This window comes from Ursus americanus, chromosome 3, assembly GCF_024610735.1.
Source record: "Ursus americanus isolate L20-20 chromosome 3, mUrsAme1.1.p, whole genome shotgun sequence".
Taxonomy (NCBI): domain Eukaryota; kingdom Metazoa; phylum Chordata; class Mammalia; order Carnivora; family Ursidae; genus Ursus; species Ursus americanus.
This window is the reverse complement of record NC_142129.1, coordinates 95,644,687-95,666,055: the sequence shown is the minus strand read 5'-3', so window position 1 is coordinate 95,666,055 and position 21,369 is coordinate 95,644,687. Positions and strand designations below refer to the sequence as shown.

The following is a 21,369-nucleotide window of genomic DNA, read 5'->3' as shown; positions in this document are numbered from 1 at the left end:
ACTTTGCCTATTCTAGATGCAAGTTCTTTGTTGGGTAGACCGTTTGCTAATATGGCAAATATTTTCTCCCAGTCTGTAGCTCGTTTCGTTTTCTTTTGTTTTGTCCCCTTCATATGAACTTTCACTGGGAAAAATTCTTTCTGATCTTGATATCAATTGATCAATTTTCTCTTTTGTAGATTCACGCTTTTGTTGTCAAACCTAAGAATTATTTGCCCTGCCCTAGATCCTGAGGATTTCCCCTACGCTTTTCTTTAAAGTTTTTTGGTGTTACGTCCTGCATCTAAGTTCATGATCCATTTTTAGGTGGGATGGTTGGGTGAAGTTGGTTTCTGGCTTTTTGTGCTTTTTGCCTGTAAGATGTCTAATGGCTCCAGGAAGACCCTCCTTCCTCCAGTGAATTTTCCTTTGCTCCCTTGAGATAAGTTAGTTGAGCATATTTGTGTGGGTCTATTTCTGGCGTTTGTCTTCTGTTCTTGGCTTAGCCACTAACAGCCTGCTGTTGACTGGAATCCTTACCAATAATACAAACAATCAATGAGCACATATTTTGTATGTTCTATGGATCATATACTGTGTTCTTACAATAAAGAAAGCTCGAGAAGAGAAAATAAGAGTAAGAAAATCATCGGGAAAAGAGAACACACTTAGAGTGTTGTCCTGTAAAATACCCACCTATCAGGGGACCCGCACGGTTCAAGTCCAGGTTGTTCAAGGGTTGACTATACAGTCTTTTCACTCGATACAACCAGACATCCATCTGTCTCGCACTCACACTTGCTGGTGGCTCACACAGTCCAGATGCTCAGCTAAGTATCTCATTTAAAGAACCACAGTTCTGGAAACTTTGACTTTCAGTGAGCAGGTACATGATAAGTTTATTCTGGGAGAGATGTTAAAATACCGAGACATTGGGGCACCTGGGTGGCTCAGACCATCAAGTGTTGACTCTTGGTTTCTGCTCAGTTCATGATCTCAGGGTCGTGAGATTGAGCCCCACGTTGGACTCTGTGCTCAGTGGGGAGTCTGCTTGAGATTCTCTCTTCCTCTGTCCCTCCCTCTGCTCATGCTCCCTCTCTCTCCCTCTTTCTCTCTCAAATCAATCAATCTTTTAAAAAAAATACTTGAGACCTTATTTGGCTTTCTGAAAATCTCCTAGCAAAAATTATTTTATTCATGAAATAAATGTACAAAATATAAAACTACATTGTCATGCTAATTAGTTACAAACGTAGCAAAATTTATAAAATAAGAAAATTCAGTCTGATTATTTAAAAATTTTTGTTAAGACTACTAAATTAAATGTTAAAATTAAGCATAGTTTTACCTAAATGATACAAAATAATAAATGTGTAATATTATGAATTTCAGTTTATGCAAAAAATATTAGCAAACATTTTAAACCGGCAAATGCTACCATGCTTTTACATTAAATGCTTACAACCTTAAGGCATAATAAATCAATCTTTTTCTTAGTATAAACTATGACACAATATTCTGGAGTTAAATTTTTTTGAAACAGAAAAAATTATTTCTACAAAGATTACAGAACCAAATAAAGGAAAAGATGTTGAGTTTCTCGGTAGAGTCTAAATAGTTGATCGTAATCGAAATGCCACGAACGGAGACTCGCACATCAGATGATGGTGGGATGGGGAGGAAGTGGATGGTTCCAAGACACTGGGACATCCCAGACCAGCGAGGCTCGGTGCTTCACGTCCCAGAGAGATACACGAAGCAACGCCCAACACTTGTACCATCTATGCAACAGTGATGTCAAATTGGCTCTAAGATAAATTATCGCATAAGAATCTATGTTCATAAAATAGAGCAGGAGCCCCATAAGTATAGCAGTCGTGTCGTCCGATCCTATTCGGCCATCAGAAAGTGATCCTAGGTGCATATTAGCGGGGGGTTTAGTTGAGCTCTCCTGGCGTGGATGCTGATGGAGATGGGGTTCCTCCTGTAATGCCAAGGGAAGAGATGGGTTGATGGTGAAAGAGACATAAAGACGACATTTTTTTACAAATCAAGAACTTTTACCTATTAATTTTAAGGAACAAAGAGCGCATATTTCTATCCTTATTTTTCAGGACTACTCCTGAAGTCTACATAAAAATGTAACGCACGGTCCTACCTGCCCGCCTGTTTCATACCTGGGGACCCTCCATCAATACCTGTGCACAGCTAGAACGGCAGGGGCCCAGGCCAAACTCTGGGCTGTGCCTGCGCATGCTGGAAGCACCCTTGACAGGGACATCAGTGTGCTGAGCGGGAAGGGGAGGGGAGGGGGTCTCAGGGTCCCTGCGCCTCCGCAGCCCCAGAGGTCACCGCATGGCTCCTGTCTCCACACCGAGTCCTGGGCACCGTCATCAGTGTTGGCTCTTGCAAACTAGAAATCTGGGCCAGTGGCTACGGGCCAGCTTTCTGGCATGCCAAAAACACCGAGATCGGCAGCAAAAGTTGCAGTAAGGGAAAAAAAGAAAAAAGAAAAAAGCAATCCTGTGTCTCAAGGAGGGAAACAAGGATCCATAAGAAGACCGGCTGAGAAAGGGGCAGCACCAGGCTGTCAGCGCGAGCTCTTTCCAGCCAGATGGAAAAGGCAAGCTCTGGGTTGGCTGTCCTTGCAGATCACGTTAAAAGCCAAGGCGGGCAGGAGAAGGAACAGGAAACAGAAGGGAAGAGCACAAGGCCTCTGGGAAATTCCAGTGAGGCTGGGAGCTGGGAGCTTCCGTGGGGACCCCTCAGCTACCCAGAGCATGGAAGCAGGTGCACCCAGCCCCGTGCAGATCCTGCTCCGTTACAGGGGCTCTGCTGCTTCCCAGCCTTTCTGTTCCTCTCAGGTCAAGATGGCTTCACTTATTTATTTATTTTCAAAGATTTCTTTATTTTAGAGAGAGAGCTGCAGGAGCAGGAGGGGCAGAGGGAGAGGGCAAATCTCAAGCAGACTCCGCGCTGAGCACGGACCGCACGGCAGGGCTCCATCTCACAACCCTGAGATCACGAGCAGAGCCAAAACCAAGAATCGGCCCCTCGACCGACAGAGCCACCCAGGCGCCCCAAGTTTCACTAACTTAAACACATGAATTACATAACACATGCAATGATTCCTTTCCTGATAGGAAGTTTATAAACTTACACTAATGTCAAATGATAACTCCTTGATTAGGTCATACATTTCATTGATGGTAAAGTAAATTCCACCTGCTTAAGGCAGTGCAGAAATATCATGCTAAGCTTCCTGCAGTGTTGGGGGCGGGGAGCGTCTGCGCCCGTGGCACGTGAGGTGCTGGGCTGGAGATCCCCTCCCTCCATGGTGCTGTCATTCCTGCTCCATTCCTGAAACCCGCATCTGTCACGGTGCATAATAAGGTGCGCGTCTCTGAACTAACCCAGCGTACGTCTTACCTTGGGTAATACGCGTAATTAGAGAATAAAGTAATCCTGTACTGAGGTGCGTGGTCCTTCTCTTGCTACCTCCAAATTGTGTTTCTAAGACTCTAATTTGTTTTAAAGGTTTCATTTATTTATTTGAGAGAGAGAGCGAGAGAGCAAGCATGAGCAGGGGGAGCTGCAGAGGGAGAGGGAGAAGCAGACTCCCCGCTGAGCAGGGAGCCGGATGCGGGGATCGATCTCACGAACCTGAGATCATGACCTGAACTGAAACCAAGAGTCGGACACTGAACCGACTGAGCCCCCCAGATGCCCCCAGACTCTAATTTTTAAAAGCACAGCTGGCTCCGGCTTGTGGTTAGAATACATGCAGTTTGGGGAAGGACGTCTCGGGCTGCCCAGTGGCATCGGCTTCGTACTTGACTATGTCCATCGATGCGTGTGTGTGAGACACTTTCCATATTTGGAAGCGGAGAGTGCCTCTAGAAATACTCACTTGGAGGAGAAGCATCTGTAATAAAGAACAAGCACACGAGCTGTTCAATTGAACAAAACGGAGTCGGCACTAAGCGAATAATACTTCTAATAATTACTTAAAATGACTGAAAGGCTGTATCGCTTAAAACAAGCAGCCACGGAACACAAGCAGCGTGGAAATGTTCACAGGCGCACCTCTTAGCGACAGGGAGCGTGAACTCGTCACGCATCTGTCATGACCATGGAAACAGGACACGTCATTGACAGAGCGGCAGGGTCAGCGTGGGGCGGGCGCTGAGCAGGACATGGACACCACCGCCGTCGCTGGGGTCGTTCGGGGGCGGCGACCACCAGGGTAAGGGCTGGACGGGCAAGGCGGGCAGAGCCCTTGCTGACAAATGCATGGCATGTGGAGGACAGAATAATTTCAAGTTTGAAGTGCGAGTTCTGCTTACAGAACCGAGGGCTTTTTATGAAGCTGCCCAGAGGGGGCCAGCCAGGGAAACAGGGGTTCTCGCATCGGAGGGGCGAGGCTCCCGTACACTTGGTATGACTTGGTGTCTTACTTGCTTGGTATATCCGATGGAGTATCAGAGATTTTGACAGTTAAAGGAAAACGTAAAGCCACGGAGATCATGACTGTCGCTATTCACAGGAAGAAAGAGGAGAGCGAAGCAGATATGATCCTTCTGGGTCGCTGTGGGCACCATACTTCTGTAGGGTTTTCCATGGGTTGTAGATGACTCCGTGGGAGACCCAAATGAGACAAGAAATCGCCAAGAACAGAAGCCTCAGCAAACACGGTTTGCGGGGTGCACCTCACCTTGACCGTCCTCGGAGCCCCCAGGCATCTCCGGGTCTGGGTCCGACCCTGCATCCTGGCTCTCTTCGGGCTCTTGTGTGGACGGAGATGGGGGGGCCGCCCTGGAGGTCTGCGGGGTCCTCTTCTCTGAGTCAGCTCGCTGCTGTAGCCACTCATCCTTATACCCATTGCTGATAAGTTTGGAAAAGTTTGTGGGTGAACTGGCTTTTTGACCAGGCCTCAAAAAGAGAGAAATGAACGTCAAACCACAGTACAAAGGTTAATGATAGTCCAGACCAGGTCTCAGCGGGTGTGCTGATAATAATTGAGAGGCGTTATTGTCCCTTAAACCATAAGGGAGATATTTTTCTCTCTTTCAATCTCAATGTCCCTCTCTCCATTTAAAAAAATTTTTTATTAAAAAAATTTTTTTAAAGATTTTATTTTCTTATTTGAGAGAGAGAGAGCACGAGCGAGAGAGCACAAGGAGGGGGAGCAGAGGGAGAGGGAGAAGCAGGCTCCCAGCCGAGCAGGAAGCCTGATGCGGGACTTGATCCCAGGACGCTGGGATCCTGACCTGAGCCGAAGCAGACGCTTAACCGACTGAGCCCCCCAGGCGCCCTCTCTCCATTTTTTTAAACTTCATTTTATTTATTTATTTATTGAAGTCATCTCTACACCCAACGTGGGGTGCGAACTCACGACCCCAAGATCAAGAGTCACACGCTCTTCCCACGGAGCCAGCCGGGCACTGCCCCTTGCTCCCCGGGAGTTGCTTAGTTGTTTCTAAAACCTTTGCTCATGACCGCCAATTAGAGGATAATGCTGCATTTCTCGGGGACGCCGTCTTCACAAAACACCGCCCTTCCCTGGGTGGTAATCGGTTGCTTGGATTCTACCATTTCTTTACCAAATGGTCACTTTCTTGATTAGCTCTTCCTTGACATTAAAGATTATCTGTTGCGGGGGCGCCCGGCTGGCTCAGTTGGTGGAGCACATGACTCTTGATCTTGGGGTCGTGAGTTCGAGCCCCACGAACTGGGGCACAGAGTGGGGTGTAGAGATGACTCAATAAATAAAATTTTAAAAAATGAATTTAAATAAATAAATTTAAAAAAAAAGATTATCTGGGGCGACTGGGTTAAGGGTCTGCCTTCGGCTCAGGTCATGATCTCAGGGTCCTGGGATCAAGCCCCACATCGAGCTCCCTGCTCAGTGGGGAGTCTGCTTCTCCCTCTGCCCCTCCCCATGCTTGTGCTCTCTCTCTCTCTAATAAGTAAATAAATAAATAAATAAATAAATAAATAAATAAATAACAAGTCTTGGCGAGGACAGGGTCCCCACGGGGGTGTCCTGCGCAGGACACAGGCTCATGGGGGCAGAGCAGCTGGTTGGAGAAGTTTGGCGCCCGCACGGCACAGACACGGAGGGAGGACAGCTGTGCCCCACGGGGACACAATAGACACCAGGGGAGGAGGCTGGGCCACGAGGGTGTGCCATCAAAGTCGCATCACCAAAACGTGTTCAAGGGAAGTGGGCATCCTTAGGCTGCCATCAGCCCAGCACCTTGTCGTCATTACTGTCCCTTTGTCCCCCAGACGGAGTACCAAAAAGCCCAAAGCTAAGCCCGCCCCAGATGCATGGGCACTACCCATGTACTTACATGGGAGGAAAGGAGAGTTTGCCTCCTGCAGGGTCTTTGGGGCCGAGCGGGGTCCCCACTTTGCTCAGGTACTTTGAGTTAATGGCTGGGAGCCTCACCTGTGCGAGGAAGCACACAGAACCATGGTTGAGGGACAGAAGCTCAGACGCTGAAGGAGGACAGTCCCAGACAAGGGACAGGACACATGGGACAGGACGACCCTGGGGCGGGGTCATGACTCTAGGCCAAAACCATAGGAAAACGCAGCTCAGCAAGCATCCCATGCCACAGTCACGCCCCAGACATGACCCACGATGCCCCGGCAGCAGCTCGGCCTCGCTACGAAGGGGCTCGGAACTTTGGGGGCGATGGAATAGCTCTGTGCCTTCGTGGCTCTGGTGGCTACGCACTTGTCGACACCCGCAGATCAGTGCTCAGTAAGAATGCGGATTTCCTGCATCTCAGTTACAGCGAAACAAAACGGGGAAAATGCTACAGGAAAACAGAAGAAAAAAAACAAAAAGCAAAAAACCGAGCAAGCACACAGAGCCCACGGAGGTACTGCAGGCATTTACAGGGGGAGAAGGTGGTCTTTCAGAAAGGGAGACCCGCTCCAGCCCAGTCACCCCGGAGGCGAGTGTGACCCCACAATGTTTGTCATCCACGGGGAACGTTTTGCCCTAAATATGGTCCCGTGTCTGCCATGTGCTGAGTGAAGGACCAGAGCTGGGGAAGCTCTATGTCCCAGCTCTGCTCCCTGAGGCCCAGTCATGGGGGTCCTGGGGGACACGGGGCAGGATAGCCAGGCCCTCAGGAGAGGCTAGGGATGGACACATGTCAAATCCTAGCTTAATATTGTGCACGCGTCCAGCCACGTTCAGGTTCACACTCCGGTTGTGCCAAAGGTCCCGTGGGACACGAGAAGAAAATAACACAAGAACTCCCCCTGGTTTTGTGCAATTCGCTGGGTACAGAAGCGGGTGATGAAGATACATCCGGCCTATCCGAGCCCCCCAACGGGGTGCCCACACCTCCTGGCTGGCATCCACACTTCGCTCCTGGAACTCAACCATCCGCCGTGGTGGTGTCTTAAACCACAACCTGTCGGCCACGGCCTCCTGAAGCACGGCGGCCGGCCCGGCCTCGCTCCCTGCCCCGGGTTCAGCGGCACACAGCTTCGGTCCGTGGCTCGGAGAGCCCACGGGCTTGGGGGCTGGTACAGCATCAGCATTTCACAGGGCCCCTAGATGTGTACTGTGGCTGTGCTACCCCCAAACACCCCCTTTGTCGCTCGACAGCGTGGTCGGCACTTACGTATCACCAAGACACGGACCTGGTCCTAAAAACAGTCCGTTGCATTGAGCGCGCAGAGGCGCCACGGCCAGAGCCACGGCTGGAGGTTGGGGCTGTTCTGAGGAGGACCAGACAGCCCGTGGCAGACCCTGACTTTCTCCCTGCTGTCCAACTGCAGCATCCCCAAAACCAGCGTTTCTCCTCAAAGCAGGACACCGAGGAGCCAAGCCTGGGAGTCAGGCACAGATGGTTCAGCCCAGGAAACCCACGGTTTCCCTCCCTGTGTCCCAAGAACAAAGACCCCGTGCTGGAGGCTCGGTGGGCAATGCTCAGCCCCGGACAGTGGGGCTCCAGCCTGGGGACTGGAAGGCCTTCGAATCGAGACATCCCGTCCCACACGGCCACGAACTAGAGATGGCCCTCGAGTTCCTAGTTGCTCTTTTAGAGGATGAATCCCCAGGGCGCCTGGGGGGCTCAGTCGGTGAAGCGTCTGCCTTCCGCTCGGGTCATGATCCCAGGGTCCTGGGATCGAGTCCAGCATCAGGCTCCCTGCCCAGTGGGGAGTCTGCTTGTCCCTCTCCCTCTGCCCCTCTTCCCTCTGCGCCTCCCCCTGCTCGTGCTTTCTCACTTGCTCTCTATCTGAAATAAATACAATCTTTAAAAATAAGATAAAATAAAAATCCCCAAACAAGCCTCTCCTTTTGAAGCCAGCTGCTCCTTGGTGGTCCAATACCCCCCTAGAGGTTTGTACAGAGAAAAGCATCATCTTCTCTTCCCTTATTATCAATACAGAGTATTCCAGGGAAATCTTCACTTAAGTACTTAAATACAGTAGACACATTTAGAGACTGAATAATGGGTAAATATAAGATGTCCTTCCTATACGTGCTGAATGAGAAGGGGCAGGCCGAGGCTGCCCTAGGTAAGCATTAACTAGTTAAAACTCACTTAGTACAAGGTAATCTTACCTCATAGAGTCAGTACTCATAAAAAGAAAGAAGTAATATTATCATGGCCTTTTGCCTTTCAGTAGATTCAAATTTAAAATACAGAACCGGGGCGCCTGGGGAGCTCAGTGGGTTCGGCGGCCGACTCTTGGTATCGGCTCAGGTCCTGATCTCAGGGTCCTGGGACCCAGCCTGTGTAGGGCTCCCTGCTCAGCGGGGAGTCGGCCTGAGACTCTCTCTGCCCCTCCCCTCCCACACGTGTACTCTCTCTCTAAAATAAATAAATCTTTTTAAACAATAAAAACACAGAGCCATGGCAGTGTTGCAGGGACAAGAGACCCAGTGTCAGCTTATTCAGGGAATGGCAAGCACAGTGACACAGACCGGCCCCCATCACCTTTTTCTTCTCCTTTTCGCGTTCCTCTGCCTCCCTTTGCCAAACTGTTTTCACGTCAAAGTCGAAAGGCCCTCTTCTGGACTCATAGTTACCATTGGTCTGATCAGGGTTGAACTCTTCGTAAACCATGTAATCAGGCATGGAGATGGCAGGGACCCTGCAGAGGCAGGTGGGAGAGATCCAACCCAATGCCCCTTCCTCCCCTCCCCCTTCTCCTCTCTCCCTCCTCTTCCCTCCTTCATCCTTCTTCCTCCCCTCCCTCCTCCCTATTCCTTCCACTCTCCCTCTTCCCCTCCCTCCTCCCTTCCGCTCCCTCCTCCATCCTTCCTATTCCTCTCCTTCCTCCCACCCTCTTCTTTTCCCTTCCCTCTGAGGTCCTCCCCTCCCTCCCCCTCTCTCCTCCATCCTTCCTATTCCTCTCCCTCCTCCCCCCCTCCTCCCTCTCCCTGCTTTCACATAGTAAACACCACCCCTTTCCCTCCTCCCACACCAGCTCTTGCAGACCATCCCTCCTCCCTCCACAGAATGAACAACTAATGTGTCCTGGGGCCTGCGTCCCAGAATCAGGAGGCCAAGTCAGAAATCACAGGGTGTCATTCTCAGTAAAATGAGAGTACATTAAATCATGAATTATTGAAGCAGATGAATTATAAACTATTTCTGTTATGATATCACCTACTACTTTGTCCTCTTAAAATATCTAGATCCCCCTCAACATTTACCATTTCACATGGTCATTTAATAACAATAATACCCTTTTTCTGTTTTCTATCTGATGGTCATTTTTTTAACAATTTTATTTATTTATATTTAGAGAGAGAGAGAGATGGGGGGTGGGGAGCATGTGAGCAGGGGGAGGGTCAGAGGGAGAGGGAGGGAGAGAATCCGAAGCAGACTGTGCACGAAGTGCAGAGCCTGATACAGGGCTCGATCCCATGAGCCCGAGATCATGACCTGAGCTGAAACTAAGTCAGCCGCTCAACTGACTGAGCCACCCAGGTGCCCCTGATGGTCATTTTTAATGTGGTACTTCAACTTCCAGCCTGGTTTCCTGTCTCCACTGGAAAACACTCAGGCCTGGAGCAGGGGTTGGGGGGCGGGTGGAGGGATGTGCACCTGCCTGCATTCTCCTATGTCTCCACTCCCCACACTGCCCAAGGGCTAAAGGCTAAGGGCTGGGACTTTATCCTGGCAGCACTGAGGGGCATGGACGGGCCAGCAGCTGGGAGGAGGGAGAGGGGGAGGGGAGGGGAGGGGAGGGGGGAGGTAGGAAGGGAGGGGAGGGAGGGGAAGGTCAGCCCTCCAGGATGCATCGCCTGACCAAGTCTGGCCTGCTCCGAGCAGGGGAATGGAGGGATGCCGAAGGGATCCTACAGAGAGAAAAGGGGCTCCCACTGCCCCTGACATGGAGGGAGGAAGGAGGCAGGCTGGAGGCCCCTGAGAAAGGTGGAGGAGAGGCCAGGAGCAGAGGTCAGAGGCTGGGAATGCAGGCTAGGGATGTGACCCCAATGCCCAGGAAGAGAAGCCCACAGGGGAGGCTCCACCTGCTTCACTGTGGGGGCGGCGGAGCCAGCCCTCCTATGTTTAGGGCTCTCTGTGGGCAGGAAAAAGCCCCAGAGACCCCAGAGACCGGAAGGAAGGGCTGGAACTCACGATGGAAGGGACAATTTCCACTGCAGCTCCTGGGCTCCCAACCTTTCTCTCGATACCTCCTACCCCCACGCCCTCTGAACGCCACCAGGAGGCCTGGAAGATTGACAGGGACATGCCGGATGAGAGGGGCAGCCGTGCTCCCTGCTTCCCCACCTGGGACGGGGACAGCCAGGGACACAGTGGGAGGGGTAGTCCACGTGGTCAGGAGGAAGGGAGGGGGACGTGTCTACTGACCTTCCCAGAACGCCCTGTCCACGGACTCGGGCCCGGCTGGAGCAGCCGTCTCCTGGGCTCTGCAGAGGCCTCAAGGAAGCTCAGTGTTCACGCAGCCACATGACGGCTGGGCACCCCTTGGCCTCGTGTCCCGGTAAGGGACAGGCCACGGGATGGATAGAGAGAGCAGAAACCCAGCCCCGCCGGTCCTATGTGGCACTGGGGTCTCTGGAAGCTCCCCCTGGGGCTTGCAAGCTCTCTCCCACCCCCTTCTCTCTCCTCTCTGCTTTGCTCAAATCAGAGGTCAGCTGTGTTGGCCGAGTGTAAGCTTTAAATTACAAGGGGACAGGAACCCCCAGGACAAATCTACATGTGACCACAGGCAGAGCCTTCCAGGGACCAGGGGTGACAGCTCAGACACAAATTACTGCTCCTGCATCCCAAGCCCCACCCGGAAGCCACTGGAAGTGGTTTTTTCCCATTGCTCCCCAGTCCGAGAGAGGGGGTGTGGAGGCTACAGTGCGCATGCCCAAACACAGGAATTTCATAGGCGCTGCAGACTTTCTGGGGGACGGTGGCTCCCCACAGCTCTGTAATCACCATAGGAACTTGGGATTTCTGGAATTGCATTTCTGGTTTCGCGGGGCCCCTGCGCCCTTCAGGGCGAGGAACGCTTTGCCGGCTGCTGGTTTCTAGGAGGCCTATGCGGCCACCGGCCTTGGAAACACTGGACAAAGCTTGAAGCCGTGTCCCCTAAGCAGCCCCAGAGGCCCAGCCCTGGGACCCCTGTGCTGGGATCCCTTTTGCTGCACCCCTGACCCACTGCTGGCTGTGGTACCAGTCTCAGCATCCCCAACCAAGATCTGCAGATTTAAAATGTAGAGTGAGGGGCGCCTGGGGGCGTCTGCCTTCAGCTCAGGTCATGATCTCGGGGTCCCTCTCCCTCTCTGCTCTCTCTCTCTCTTGCTCTCCCTCTCAAATAAATGAATAAAATCTTTTTTAAAAAAATTTAAACGCAGTGTGAGCTACCCATCTCTCTGTAAAGACGAGCGAGGCGGCCTCGCGATACTCACTGTCTCTGATCGGCCGTGGGCGGCTTGCTGTGGTGGGTGTACCAGTCCGGCAAGGAGTAGGCCACGGGGGAGCCTTTCCTGGTCCCGGGGACCAAGTGCTTCAACAGATCTCAAAGCCAAAAAGACGCCGGGGTGAGCACACAGCACGGGTAGCAGGCAGCTTACCATAAAGCGGGGACTGGGACTTCTCCTAGGGTCAGCTCTGGGCCCCGCCCCCCGGTGCACAGGCTGGGATGGGCAGGTCCTGCGTGGTGTTTGGGAGGGGCAACCTTCGTGCTCCCCCGCGCCCAGAGCTTGCCCTGCTACTGATATGGCATCCGTGCAAGCCGACGTCCACCATTCCAGGGTGACTTCTGTGGGGACAAAAGTCCTCCGGTCTCCGGGAGGCTGCTTGCTGGCGGCCCCCTCAACAACCCCCATACATCCGCTGCCATTCTGGGGACAAGCTGCTCCTCCAGTTCCCAGGGGACGTGGGTGAGGGGAGATGGTAATCAGGGCCCCCGTCTTGGAGCCCGCCGAGAGGGACAAAGCACGAGGCTCCTTCTTCTCTGAGCCCCACCCAGCTCCCAGGCCACCTGCCTGCTCTGTGACTTCCGTAACCCCCAGGGTGTCCGTGGGCAGGGAGTCGGGAATGTCTGGCTCTGCCTGCTCATGAGCCAGCAGACACTGAATTCTTACCATCCGCAGGAAATGTTCAACATTTTATTTCACTTTTGATTTTGAAATATTTCAGACTAAGAGAAAAGTTGCAAGAATAGCAGGAAACGCCCCCATGCTCCTTCCCCAGCTTCCCCAGAGACTCACATCTGCTACATTTCTTCCTCCCTTCTCCCCCCCTTCATCAGTATCGTCACTGTCACTGCTGTTTGGGGCCAGTTTGGAAGCCTCTCGCAGACCTGAGGCCGCTTTGCCCCCATGGACTTGGGCAGAAGGTTCCGGAAGACAGGTGTTAACGTAATCACAGTGCCCGAATCCACACCGGGCAGTCAGCGCTGATGACACCCTCTCATCTAACTTGCAGAACCCATCCAGAATTTGCCCGTCCTCCCGGGAACTTTCTCTTAACCCGAGGCTGGGAGCGGGGAGGAGGGTGGAGGAGCACTGCAGGTCCTGTCCTGGGCCTGACTTGGATGAACGGGACGGTGTGTTCTGGGCTCTTGAACAGCCAAGCCCGGGGGTTGTGGTGCTGTTTCCCACCGCCAGTGACAACGTCCTGGGGAAGTATGGCAGCCAGGCAACAGGACAGGAAAGTGGCGGCTCTCAGCAACCCTTACCACAGGCCTGACCCTGCGCTCATGGGCGAGCCGCATGAGCACAAGCAGGGAGCACGTTCTCGCTGGAACCACGGGCCAAAGTGGCCACTCATCAGCATCGCCACTGAAACCCATCTGTGGCCTCGGTGTCAAAGCCACGCGAATACGCGGGACAAGAGCCATGCGCATAAACCACAGGACCCCGCGCTCTAACAGCTTGTGAACTGGTTGCCCCAGCGAGGCCACAGAAGGGCAGGCAGGGACTCTCTGGGGAGGTGGACGGCTTCCGGAGACCCCCTGCGCCTGGAGCACGGGGACGGGGGCAGGGGACCCTGCCACGGTGTGCGATTTCGGTCTTTTCGGTCTTTGCCATAAAAAGTAGACAACCTGCGGGCCATACACACCCCAGGCTGTGTCGTGACCCTCGACGTCCACGGGCCTTGGGCAGAACTCATAGATGCTACAGGCATTTTCACATGCAAGCATGAGGACAAAACCACCCAACCCCCCCGGCCCACACCGCGGAGACACTGGGGTGGGCGTTGGGTGCTTACCGGGCCGGCCGCCTTGCTTCGCGAGCTTCACGTACTCCGAGTCTGTTTCTTTTACCCAGTACCTCCGTGGCCCGGGCATGTGCCCGTTGGGAGGCTCCCTCGGATCACTGAGGCCCGGGATCTGGGAGGCCGGTGGGACGTCCACGGGCTTGTCGGACCGCTTCACGGGAAGGTGGTAATACCAGTCTAGAGAGGAGGAGGCCAAGGGCCAACTTATTACACAGACTTCAGGTTGGCTTGCCTACAACAGAGCCGTGCCAGGGAGAGCATCTCAGCCTCCACAGGACATCAGCACAAGAGAGGCAGTCACCACAGGACATTTGTATGGGAGACATCACCACAGGACCTTAGCATGGAAGAAACCTCTATCCCCTTTGGAACACCTGCAATGAGCTTGTAGACTTCAGTCCCCTGAGCCCATGAGCACGCCAGCCGCTGGGCCCGCCAAAAGGAGGAGCTCCTTCTACGAGGCCCTGCCGTTCCCCTGCCCGAGCCTGCACCTGTGCTCCAAAGCGGCGGCATCAGGGCCTCCTCCAAGGAGTCCAAATCCCCGTGTGTGTGTGTGTGTGTCCTGTGCTCTCTCTCCTCCAGGGAACTGGGAGTAACCTGCATTTCTGGATATATCGGGGATACACATTCCTGAAAAATCCCAAATCCTTCACAGCATCGCAGGCTATGTGGGGTGCATGTGACCGAGGCTGGCCCAGACCCGCTGAACTCAGCACGTGGACGACGCTGAGACACAGTCTACCACAGAAGCAGCAGCCTTGGGGAGCACGGCCCACATCTGACAGGAGCAGGAAGAGGCAGGCCGGGGCTGTCAGGGAAGCCTCATCTGGGGACCTCCCTACGTGACGCCCCCACACCTCCGTCGGCCCACCCCTCTGCTCCTGCGGTCTGTGCTTAAAGCCACAGTGGGACCCAAGTGCAAAGAGACGGAAGGAGGCCAGGACCTCGACCGGGCAGCCAGGCGTGATGGAAAACCACCGCGGGCCACAGGTGTGGGACGTGGCTGAGTCTGGCTCAGGGAATGTCAAGTGGGTCCCGCAGAGCTGGAGTATGATGAGCGCAGATGGAGGGGGTTCTGCTTCTGTGGGCAGGGCCCATAAGCAGGAGGGGCAACACGGAATGATGAAGGAGGGGAGAGGAAGGCAGGCTGTTGTCTGTCTTTCCTCGCCCTCCTTTCTCTGTGCCCCACAGACAGAGGGACCATGGGCAATGTGGTGAACGTGGCATCAGCAGAGTCATGGGGCCCCTAAGTGGGCACAGGAGCTGAGGGCATCCATGACAGCCCTGCAGGCCACTTTGTGACACCTGCCCCTGCTGGGAGCGAGAGGTGGATGCAGAACCCCAGCCCTGCAGTTATCAGTGTCCACTATGATCCCATGGAAGGAAGAGATCAGGGACACGCGGACTTCTCTGAAGATATTGTTAGGTGAGATTAACATTTACATCAGTAGACTCTGATTAAAGCAGATCACCCTCCATCATGTGGGTGGGCCTCATCTAATCAGTTGAAGATATTTTTCTTAAGAGAAAAAGACTGAGGTCCCCGGGGGGATATTTCTGCCTCCAGATGGCCCTTGGACTTGAGATGTAACATCAGCTCTTCTCTGGGTCTCCAGCCACACAACTGTGCGAGCCAGTTCCTTAGAATAAACCTTTCAATAGATGGATGATACATACATGATAGATGATAGATAGATAGATAGATAGATAGATAGATAGATAGATAGATAGATAGATGATAGACAGATAGATGCACTGTTAGTTCTGTTGCTCTGGAGAACTCTAATACGGCGGGAGCACAAGAAAACTGTACTGAATAAGTTAATTTACGTAGAGGGCACCTGGGTGGCTCAGTCAGTTAATTGTCTGACTCCTGGTTTCAGCTCAGGTCCTGATTTCAGGGTCCTGGGATCGAGCCCCACACTGGGCTCTGCACTCAGCTCAGAGTCTGCTTGAGATTCTCTCTCTCTCTGCCCCTCCCCTTGCTCACTCTCTTACTCAAACAAATAAATAAATAAAATCTTTTAAAAAATTAACTTATGTTAACACACAAGGATCTCAGGAACAATTGTCCTCTAAAGGTAAAAGCTTACACATCCATCCAGTTTCTACTTCCAGCTAAAGCTGGGTTCACTGCATAAAAATGAATGATATTTAACATAACAAAATATTTGAATATCTAAAGGACAGCAATTAGCTGAATCAACATTATACTTTTGAGAATGAAAAAAACAGCACTAGGAAAGGTTTAAGAATGGGACAGAAGCTCATAGGTAATTTAAGCATTAGGCGGAAGAGCTAAGCAGCTTCCTACTCTCATCACATTCAGCTCAAATATTTTCCGTCTTAGAGGGAAGGCATGCACTTCTTGCTTTATTTTTCCTCTGTGTTTTGATTACTAATTAATCCACAGAGAACACTGTATCTTCCAGTTCTCATTACTGGAAGCTTCGGGCAGGCACTGGAAGCACTCCAGGCATTTATAACTGTGTGCAGAGGAGCTCACACGCACACACACACACACACACACACACGCACAGGGTGAAAGGAATGAGAACCGTCTTGCAGCTTCTCTCACTTAGAAATTATTAGTACGTGTATAGCAATTACTATCAGTACTTCTGTGATCAATTACTATTATGTAGATTTCTTTTTGTTTGTTTCATTTTTACCAGCAGTGCTGGGTATCATGTAGATTTTTTTTAAGATTTATTTATTTATTTGACAGAGAGAGAGAGTGTGTGAGCACATTGGGGATGGAGGGGCGGGCAGAGGGAGAGAGAGAGAGAATGTCAAGCAGACATCCTGATGAGCCCAGCAGCAGGCGTAGGACTCGATCCCAGGACCCAGAGATCAGGACCCAAGAGGAAACCAGCAGTTGGAGGCTTAACCGGCCAGGCCACCCAGGGGCCCCTCACCATTTCTTGATGTCGCTTCCCTGCCTCCTCACCTGCATAAGCACCTGATGTTATTAATAAGGAGACAGGCTGAGAGGGACTTTGGGGCTGTCGGATCTCTAGTCACAAGGCAGTGTTTTATGCCCACTTAACCTGGAGCCCCCCAAGCCTGGGCCATGCTCCTGCCTTTGGGCTGCTGCAGCCTTGCAGAGCCTGGGCAGAAGAGGCCCTGTGAGATGTGTGACCTCGGGCAGCTTCCTAAACCTCTGTGCTTTCCTTTCCACGTCTATAAACCGGGCTTAATGATACCACGTCAGGCTGTTTTGAGGTTAAACGTCAGTGTACAAAAGTGCCTGGCCCTTGGCAGTGTTCACTGGTGTCGTGTAGACAGGGGAGGCCACTAAGGCTGGGAGAAATCACATACAGGCTGAGAGCCCATGGCGGAGAAGGGGACCCGGTCAGCCACCGCACCCCTGCCCACCACACACCCAGTTCCAAGCACAGCCACGGTGTCACCAATGGCAGTGACAGAGCTCTGGACTAGATCACAAGCTCATTTAGGAAGACGAAGGCCAGGCTCTGTTACACATCTGAGCGGATGTGAGCGCAGCAGGTGCCCGCCAGCTCCCACCCGGCGGCTCCCGGGGGAGCACCTGAGACCCCCTTCTCTAGACTTTCTTCCCACGTTCACAACGAGGGGAGGAATCAAGACAAGAGGCACACACAGACCAGAGCATCCAGCTCTCCTTCCCTCCCTTCTGCCCTGTGCCAACCCTGCCCAGGGAGAAGCCCCACCGCCACAGGACCCTCCACCCAATTCTTGTTCTCCGTGTCCAGCCACTTAAATCCGGAGACATGGTTAACTTGGTGGGTGCACAAATTACCAGCAGCAGATAGGTCGTGAAATGCTCTGGGATGCAGCTGAAAAAGGAAGTGCTTACATTCAGGAAAACAGCTGAGGCTTACCTAGGGTCAAACTATTACAAGACAATTTCAGAGATCCTATATCCTCCAACAGCAGAGACACAAAGCCTGGTTTTCTTTTGTTGAACATGAAGAAGACTAGCTGGGTTGGTTTGTTTGTTTTCCTTTTCTTTTCCTATTTCCCTTTAAGCTGCTTTGACCCTGGGGCCCAGGAGCTGCTTTCTTTGAGGGCATCCCGCGTTAGTTTCACCCCTGCCCCAGGCGCCGCAGAACCAGGACGCTGGACTCAGAGCAAACGGGGACTCCATCCGTGTGTCACTCACCGCAGGGAGCGTAGCGGCTCGCTGCGCCGTGCAGCTCCTTGCTTGTGTTCCTCATGCCGGGGGCCACGCTGGACCGGGTGTTCTCGGGTGAGTAGGGAACGCCGCCGGGGCTGAGCTGCCGAGGCCACTTCTGACGGCCTCCTCTCTCGGCCCACCTCCACCTGCCAGGTATGCAGGCGTCTCATCATTCAGGAAGGGTGTGCACGACCACGTGGGTATACAGAAGCACAGCCATGCAGCAGGGGCATATGCAAGCGAGTACACAGAAGGGGCACGTTCACGCGGATTCACAACAGGGGACAGCAGATGATCGTGGGTATACAGCAGGGGGGCATGCACACTGGTATACAGCAGGAGCACATCCACGCCAGATACACAGCAGGGGCACGTCCATGCTGGTTCACAGCTGGGCAGCAGGTTTTCGCGTGGCGGCGGGACTCGCGCGGGGGGCCGGGTGCTCTCCAGGTCCGGGGTGACAGATGGCCCCCCTCCCCCCCCCCGCCCCGGACCCCTGACCCCCCTGCCCCGCTCACCGGCCTGTCGAGGGTCTCCGTGAGTGAGGCCCGCACCACCTGAGAAGACTCTACCCGCGGCGGCTGGGGGCCAAGCCCACCCAGCACCAGAGGATGCGGAACCCTAACAACCTGCGTCGTCCGGGCAACGGCCGGGTGGCCAACCGGCAGGCGCGGCGGGAGCGCCCGTAGCCAATCGGGAACGCCTGCGGTGACGCGGCCGACCAATCAGGGTCAGGGTAGGAGCGCGGGCTCCAGTCAACCGCCCGGGGTGGCAGGGGCGGAGCCGGGGCCCGGCCGGAGCGGGGGGGCGGGGAGCTGTGGTCGGGGGCGGGGCCGCGCTGTTGGCGGGGCGGGGCCGGCCTCCTGCTCCCCCAGGTGCTCCACCGCTGGGAGTTTCCGCAAAGCACAACAAACTAGACAGATTTGCTTGTCAATCTCCCGTTTATTTAATCCATTTTTTTAAAAAAGAGGACGAATAGGGGCTCCTGACTCAGTTGGAAGAGCATGAGACTCTTGATGTGGGGTGGTGAGTTTGAGCCCCACGCTGGGTGTCGAGATTACTGAAAAAAAAAAAAACTTTAAAATTAAATCAACTTAAAAATAAATAAATAAAAAGAGGAGGTAAAGCAGCCAAGAGCCGTGTCTGCCAACTGTGTAACAGTAGTGAAATGGTGATGTAAACGTCCTTCCTCCTACCGAATGTTTTCAGGAGTGTTTCCGTGTTTGCAGATGGAGAGACACTTTTTTAAAGCGTTTGGCCATGTTTCTGGGGAACACCTGATTTCACGGCGGACTTCCGGCCTGCCTGGATTGGGGATCTGCACAGGTGCGGGGGCTGGGACCGGGTGGCAAGAACGTAGCTCTTGTGACCGGAAGGAACCCTGACTCTGCGGTTTACCCGGCTCTCAGATAAGACCCTGAGGAATATTTCGGGTTGCAATGTCACATTTTTGTCCCACTGTGTGTAGAGGCCCTTAGGCTATCACCAAGAATAACAGGGGCTTCCTTTTGTATAGGTCACAGCCTGGTCTGCCTAGGGGGTTGTAGGGTTAAGAGAAGGTTGTTTCTGAAAATAGTTGATTGTAATGCATCAGAGAGGAATGCAACACTGTATGGTAACTTACACTGGCATTAAAAAAATTTTTTTTTAATTTACAATAAATGAATGAATGGATGAACAGAATAGAATAGCATAGTTGATCCTCGTTACTGCAGTGGTCCTAGAGAGTATCTTTTTCTGTTTATGAACTGGATTGATAGAAAAGGGCAGACGTCACCCAAGTTGATGACTTTCCTTAGGAATGGAAATCATAACTCGAAACTTGAATTTCTCTTGCTCATAATTCCAATAATGAAGAGCGATCATTCCCTTAGGAGAAAGTTCCCGCTTCCAGAGTGTGCTTAAAAGCACAGTGTTTACAGATGTCAGATCAAGTAAAAATCTAGGTAGGGCGCCCTGCAGATGAAAAGGTGAGGCAGGATAATCTGCTGAGAACAGCAGATCTCATTGCCTGCCCTTTCTCACAGTGCCCTAACAGCTCTGAGTGCTTAGAAGGGTCCCAATGTCCTCACACACAAGCCCACTTGATGCCCATTTTATGCAATCTTATTTGTAGATGTTTAGATAAAATGTAGATCGTACATGTATCTTTTTAAAAAAGACTTATTTAATTTATTCGTTTGAGAGAGACAGAGAGAGCAAGTGAGTACACGAGCAGGGGGGAGGGGCAGAGGGTGATGGAAAAGCAGGCTCCTCAGTGAGTAAGGAGCCCAGCCAAGTAGGGGCTCAATCCCAGGACCTGAGAATATGACCTGAGCTGAAGGCAGATGCTTAACTGACCGAGTCACCCAGGCTCCCTTCCTACATGTATCTTATATGCCTATCTATATATAGATGCCTGTATTTATCACATATATCTTATATCATATATAAAATTTTATATATTATGTATTGTGTATATAGACATCTTATTCTAAATATATCATATATATATATCAGCAGAATTTTGAAAAAAGGAAAAAAAATGCATTTGAGTACAAATTCCGATCAAAGACCTTGTACCTATCCTGCCTGCCTCGTCTCTCTTAGTATACCCCTGTTATTGACTGAGCTGATTTATTTCAACTCCCAGGACACATGTTCATTTCTGCTTTTGCCCATCCTTGTTATGTATCCAACCCCAAGTGGCTAAAAGGCCTGGGACAATTCCCTTCCCTAGACATCCTCCCCTGGGATGCCATCTGCCCTCTCTCCATCAGGGGGCATACTCTTTACACCAGGGCCTCACCAACAGGAGGGGTTTCGAAACTGAGTGGTTTTTTTAATAATATAATCTAAAATGAGGGGCACCTCGGTGATGTATTTGGTTAAGTGTCCAACTCTTAGTTTCAGCTCAGGTCATGATCTCAGTGTCCTGGGATCGAGCCCCATGTTGGGTCCATGCCCAGCTGGGTGTCTGCTTGGGATTCTCTCTCTCCCTCTCCCTCTGCCTTCCCCCTCACCCAGCTCTCTCTCTCTCTAAAATAAATAAAAAATCTTTAAAAAATAATTATACTCTAAAGTGGTTTAAAGACAAACTCTTCTTTTGTGACAAAGATTTTGGTATCTCAATATTACATGGCAGTTTGGGTTTTCACCCTAGTTGGGAAAATAAGACCACCCTCTCTGAGGGCACAGAGGGACACAGGATTTCTTTGTGTCCCCATCAGCACCTTCTGCGCCCTGTAGTATGCATTAAAGTGATAATGGCCTTTTCTTTCTTTCCTTTTTTTTTTTTTTTGGTAGAAAAATTTCACATTTTAAAATGGATTTAAGCAAGATGCCTTGCTTAAGATTGAGATATAACAGAAAAAAATTGGAAAAGTAACAAAGAGTGGACACAAAATATACTTAAGTGACAGAAGAGTTTAGATTGGTTTAAATTAAATCCCTGTATAACACCAATTTCTATACAAGGCCAAGGTAATTGTATTGTTTGGGAGAAATACAAAGTCGATAACTTAC

At 51.9% G+C, this 21,369-nt stretch overlaps 1 protein-coding gene across 1 annotated transcript; it reads right to left on the bottom strand.

Moving 5' to 3' along the window:
• Nucleotides 1-1,275: 1,275 nt before the first annotated feature.
• C3H7orf57 (chromosome 3 C7orf57 homolog) lies at nucleotides 1,276-18,475 on the bottom strand. The gene is made up of 9 exons (XM_045793593.2): nucleotides 18,384-18,475; nucleotides 17,851-18,011; nucleotides 13,698-13,883; nucleotides 11,891-11,999; nucleotides 8,952-9,108; nucleotides 6,336-6,433; nucleotides 4,694-4,911; nucleotides 3,890-3,904; nucleotides 1,276-1,963 (listed from the first exon to the last, which is right to left on the bottom strand). Exons 2-9 carry the CDS (start codon nucleotides 17,903-17,905, stop codon nucleotides 1,917-1,919), a joined length of 885 nt encoding a protein of 294 aa, XP_045649549.2. The 5' UTR covers nucleotides 17,906-18,011; nucleotides 18,384-18,475; the 3' UTR covers nucleotides 1,276-1,916.
• Between the last annotated feature and the right edge of the window lie 2,894 nt (nucleotides 18,476-21,369).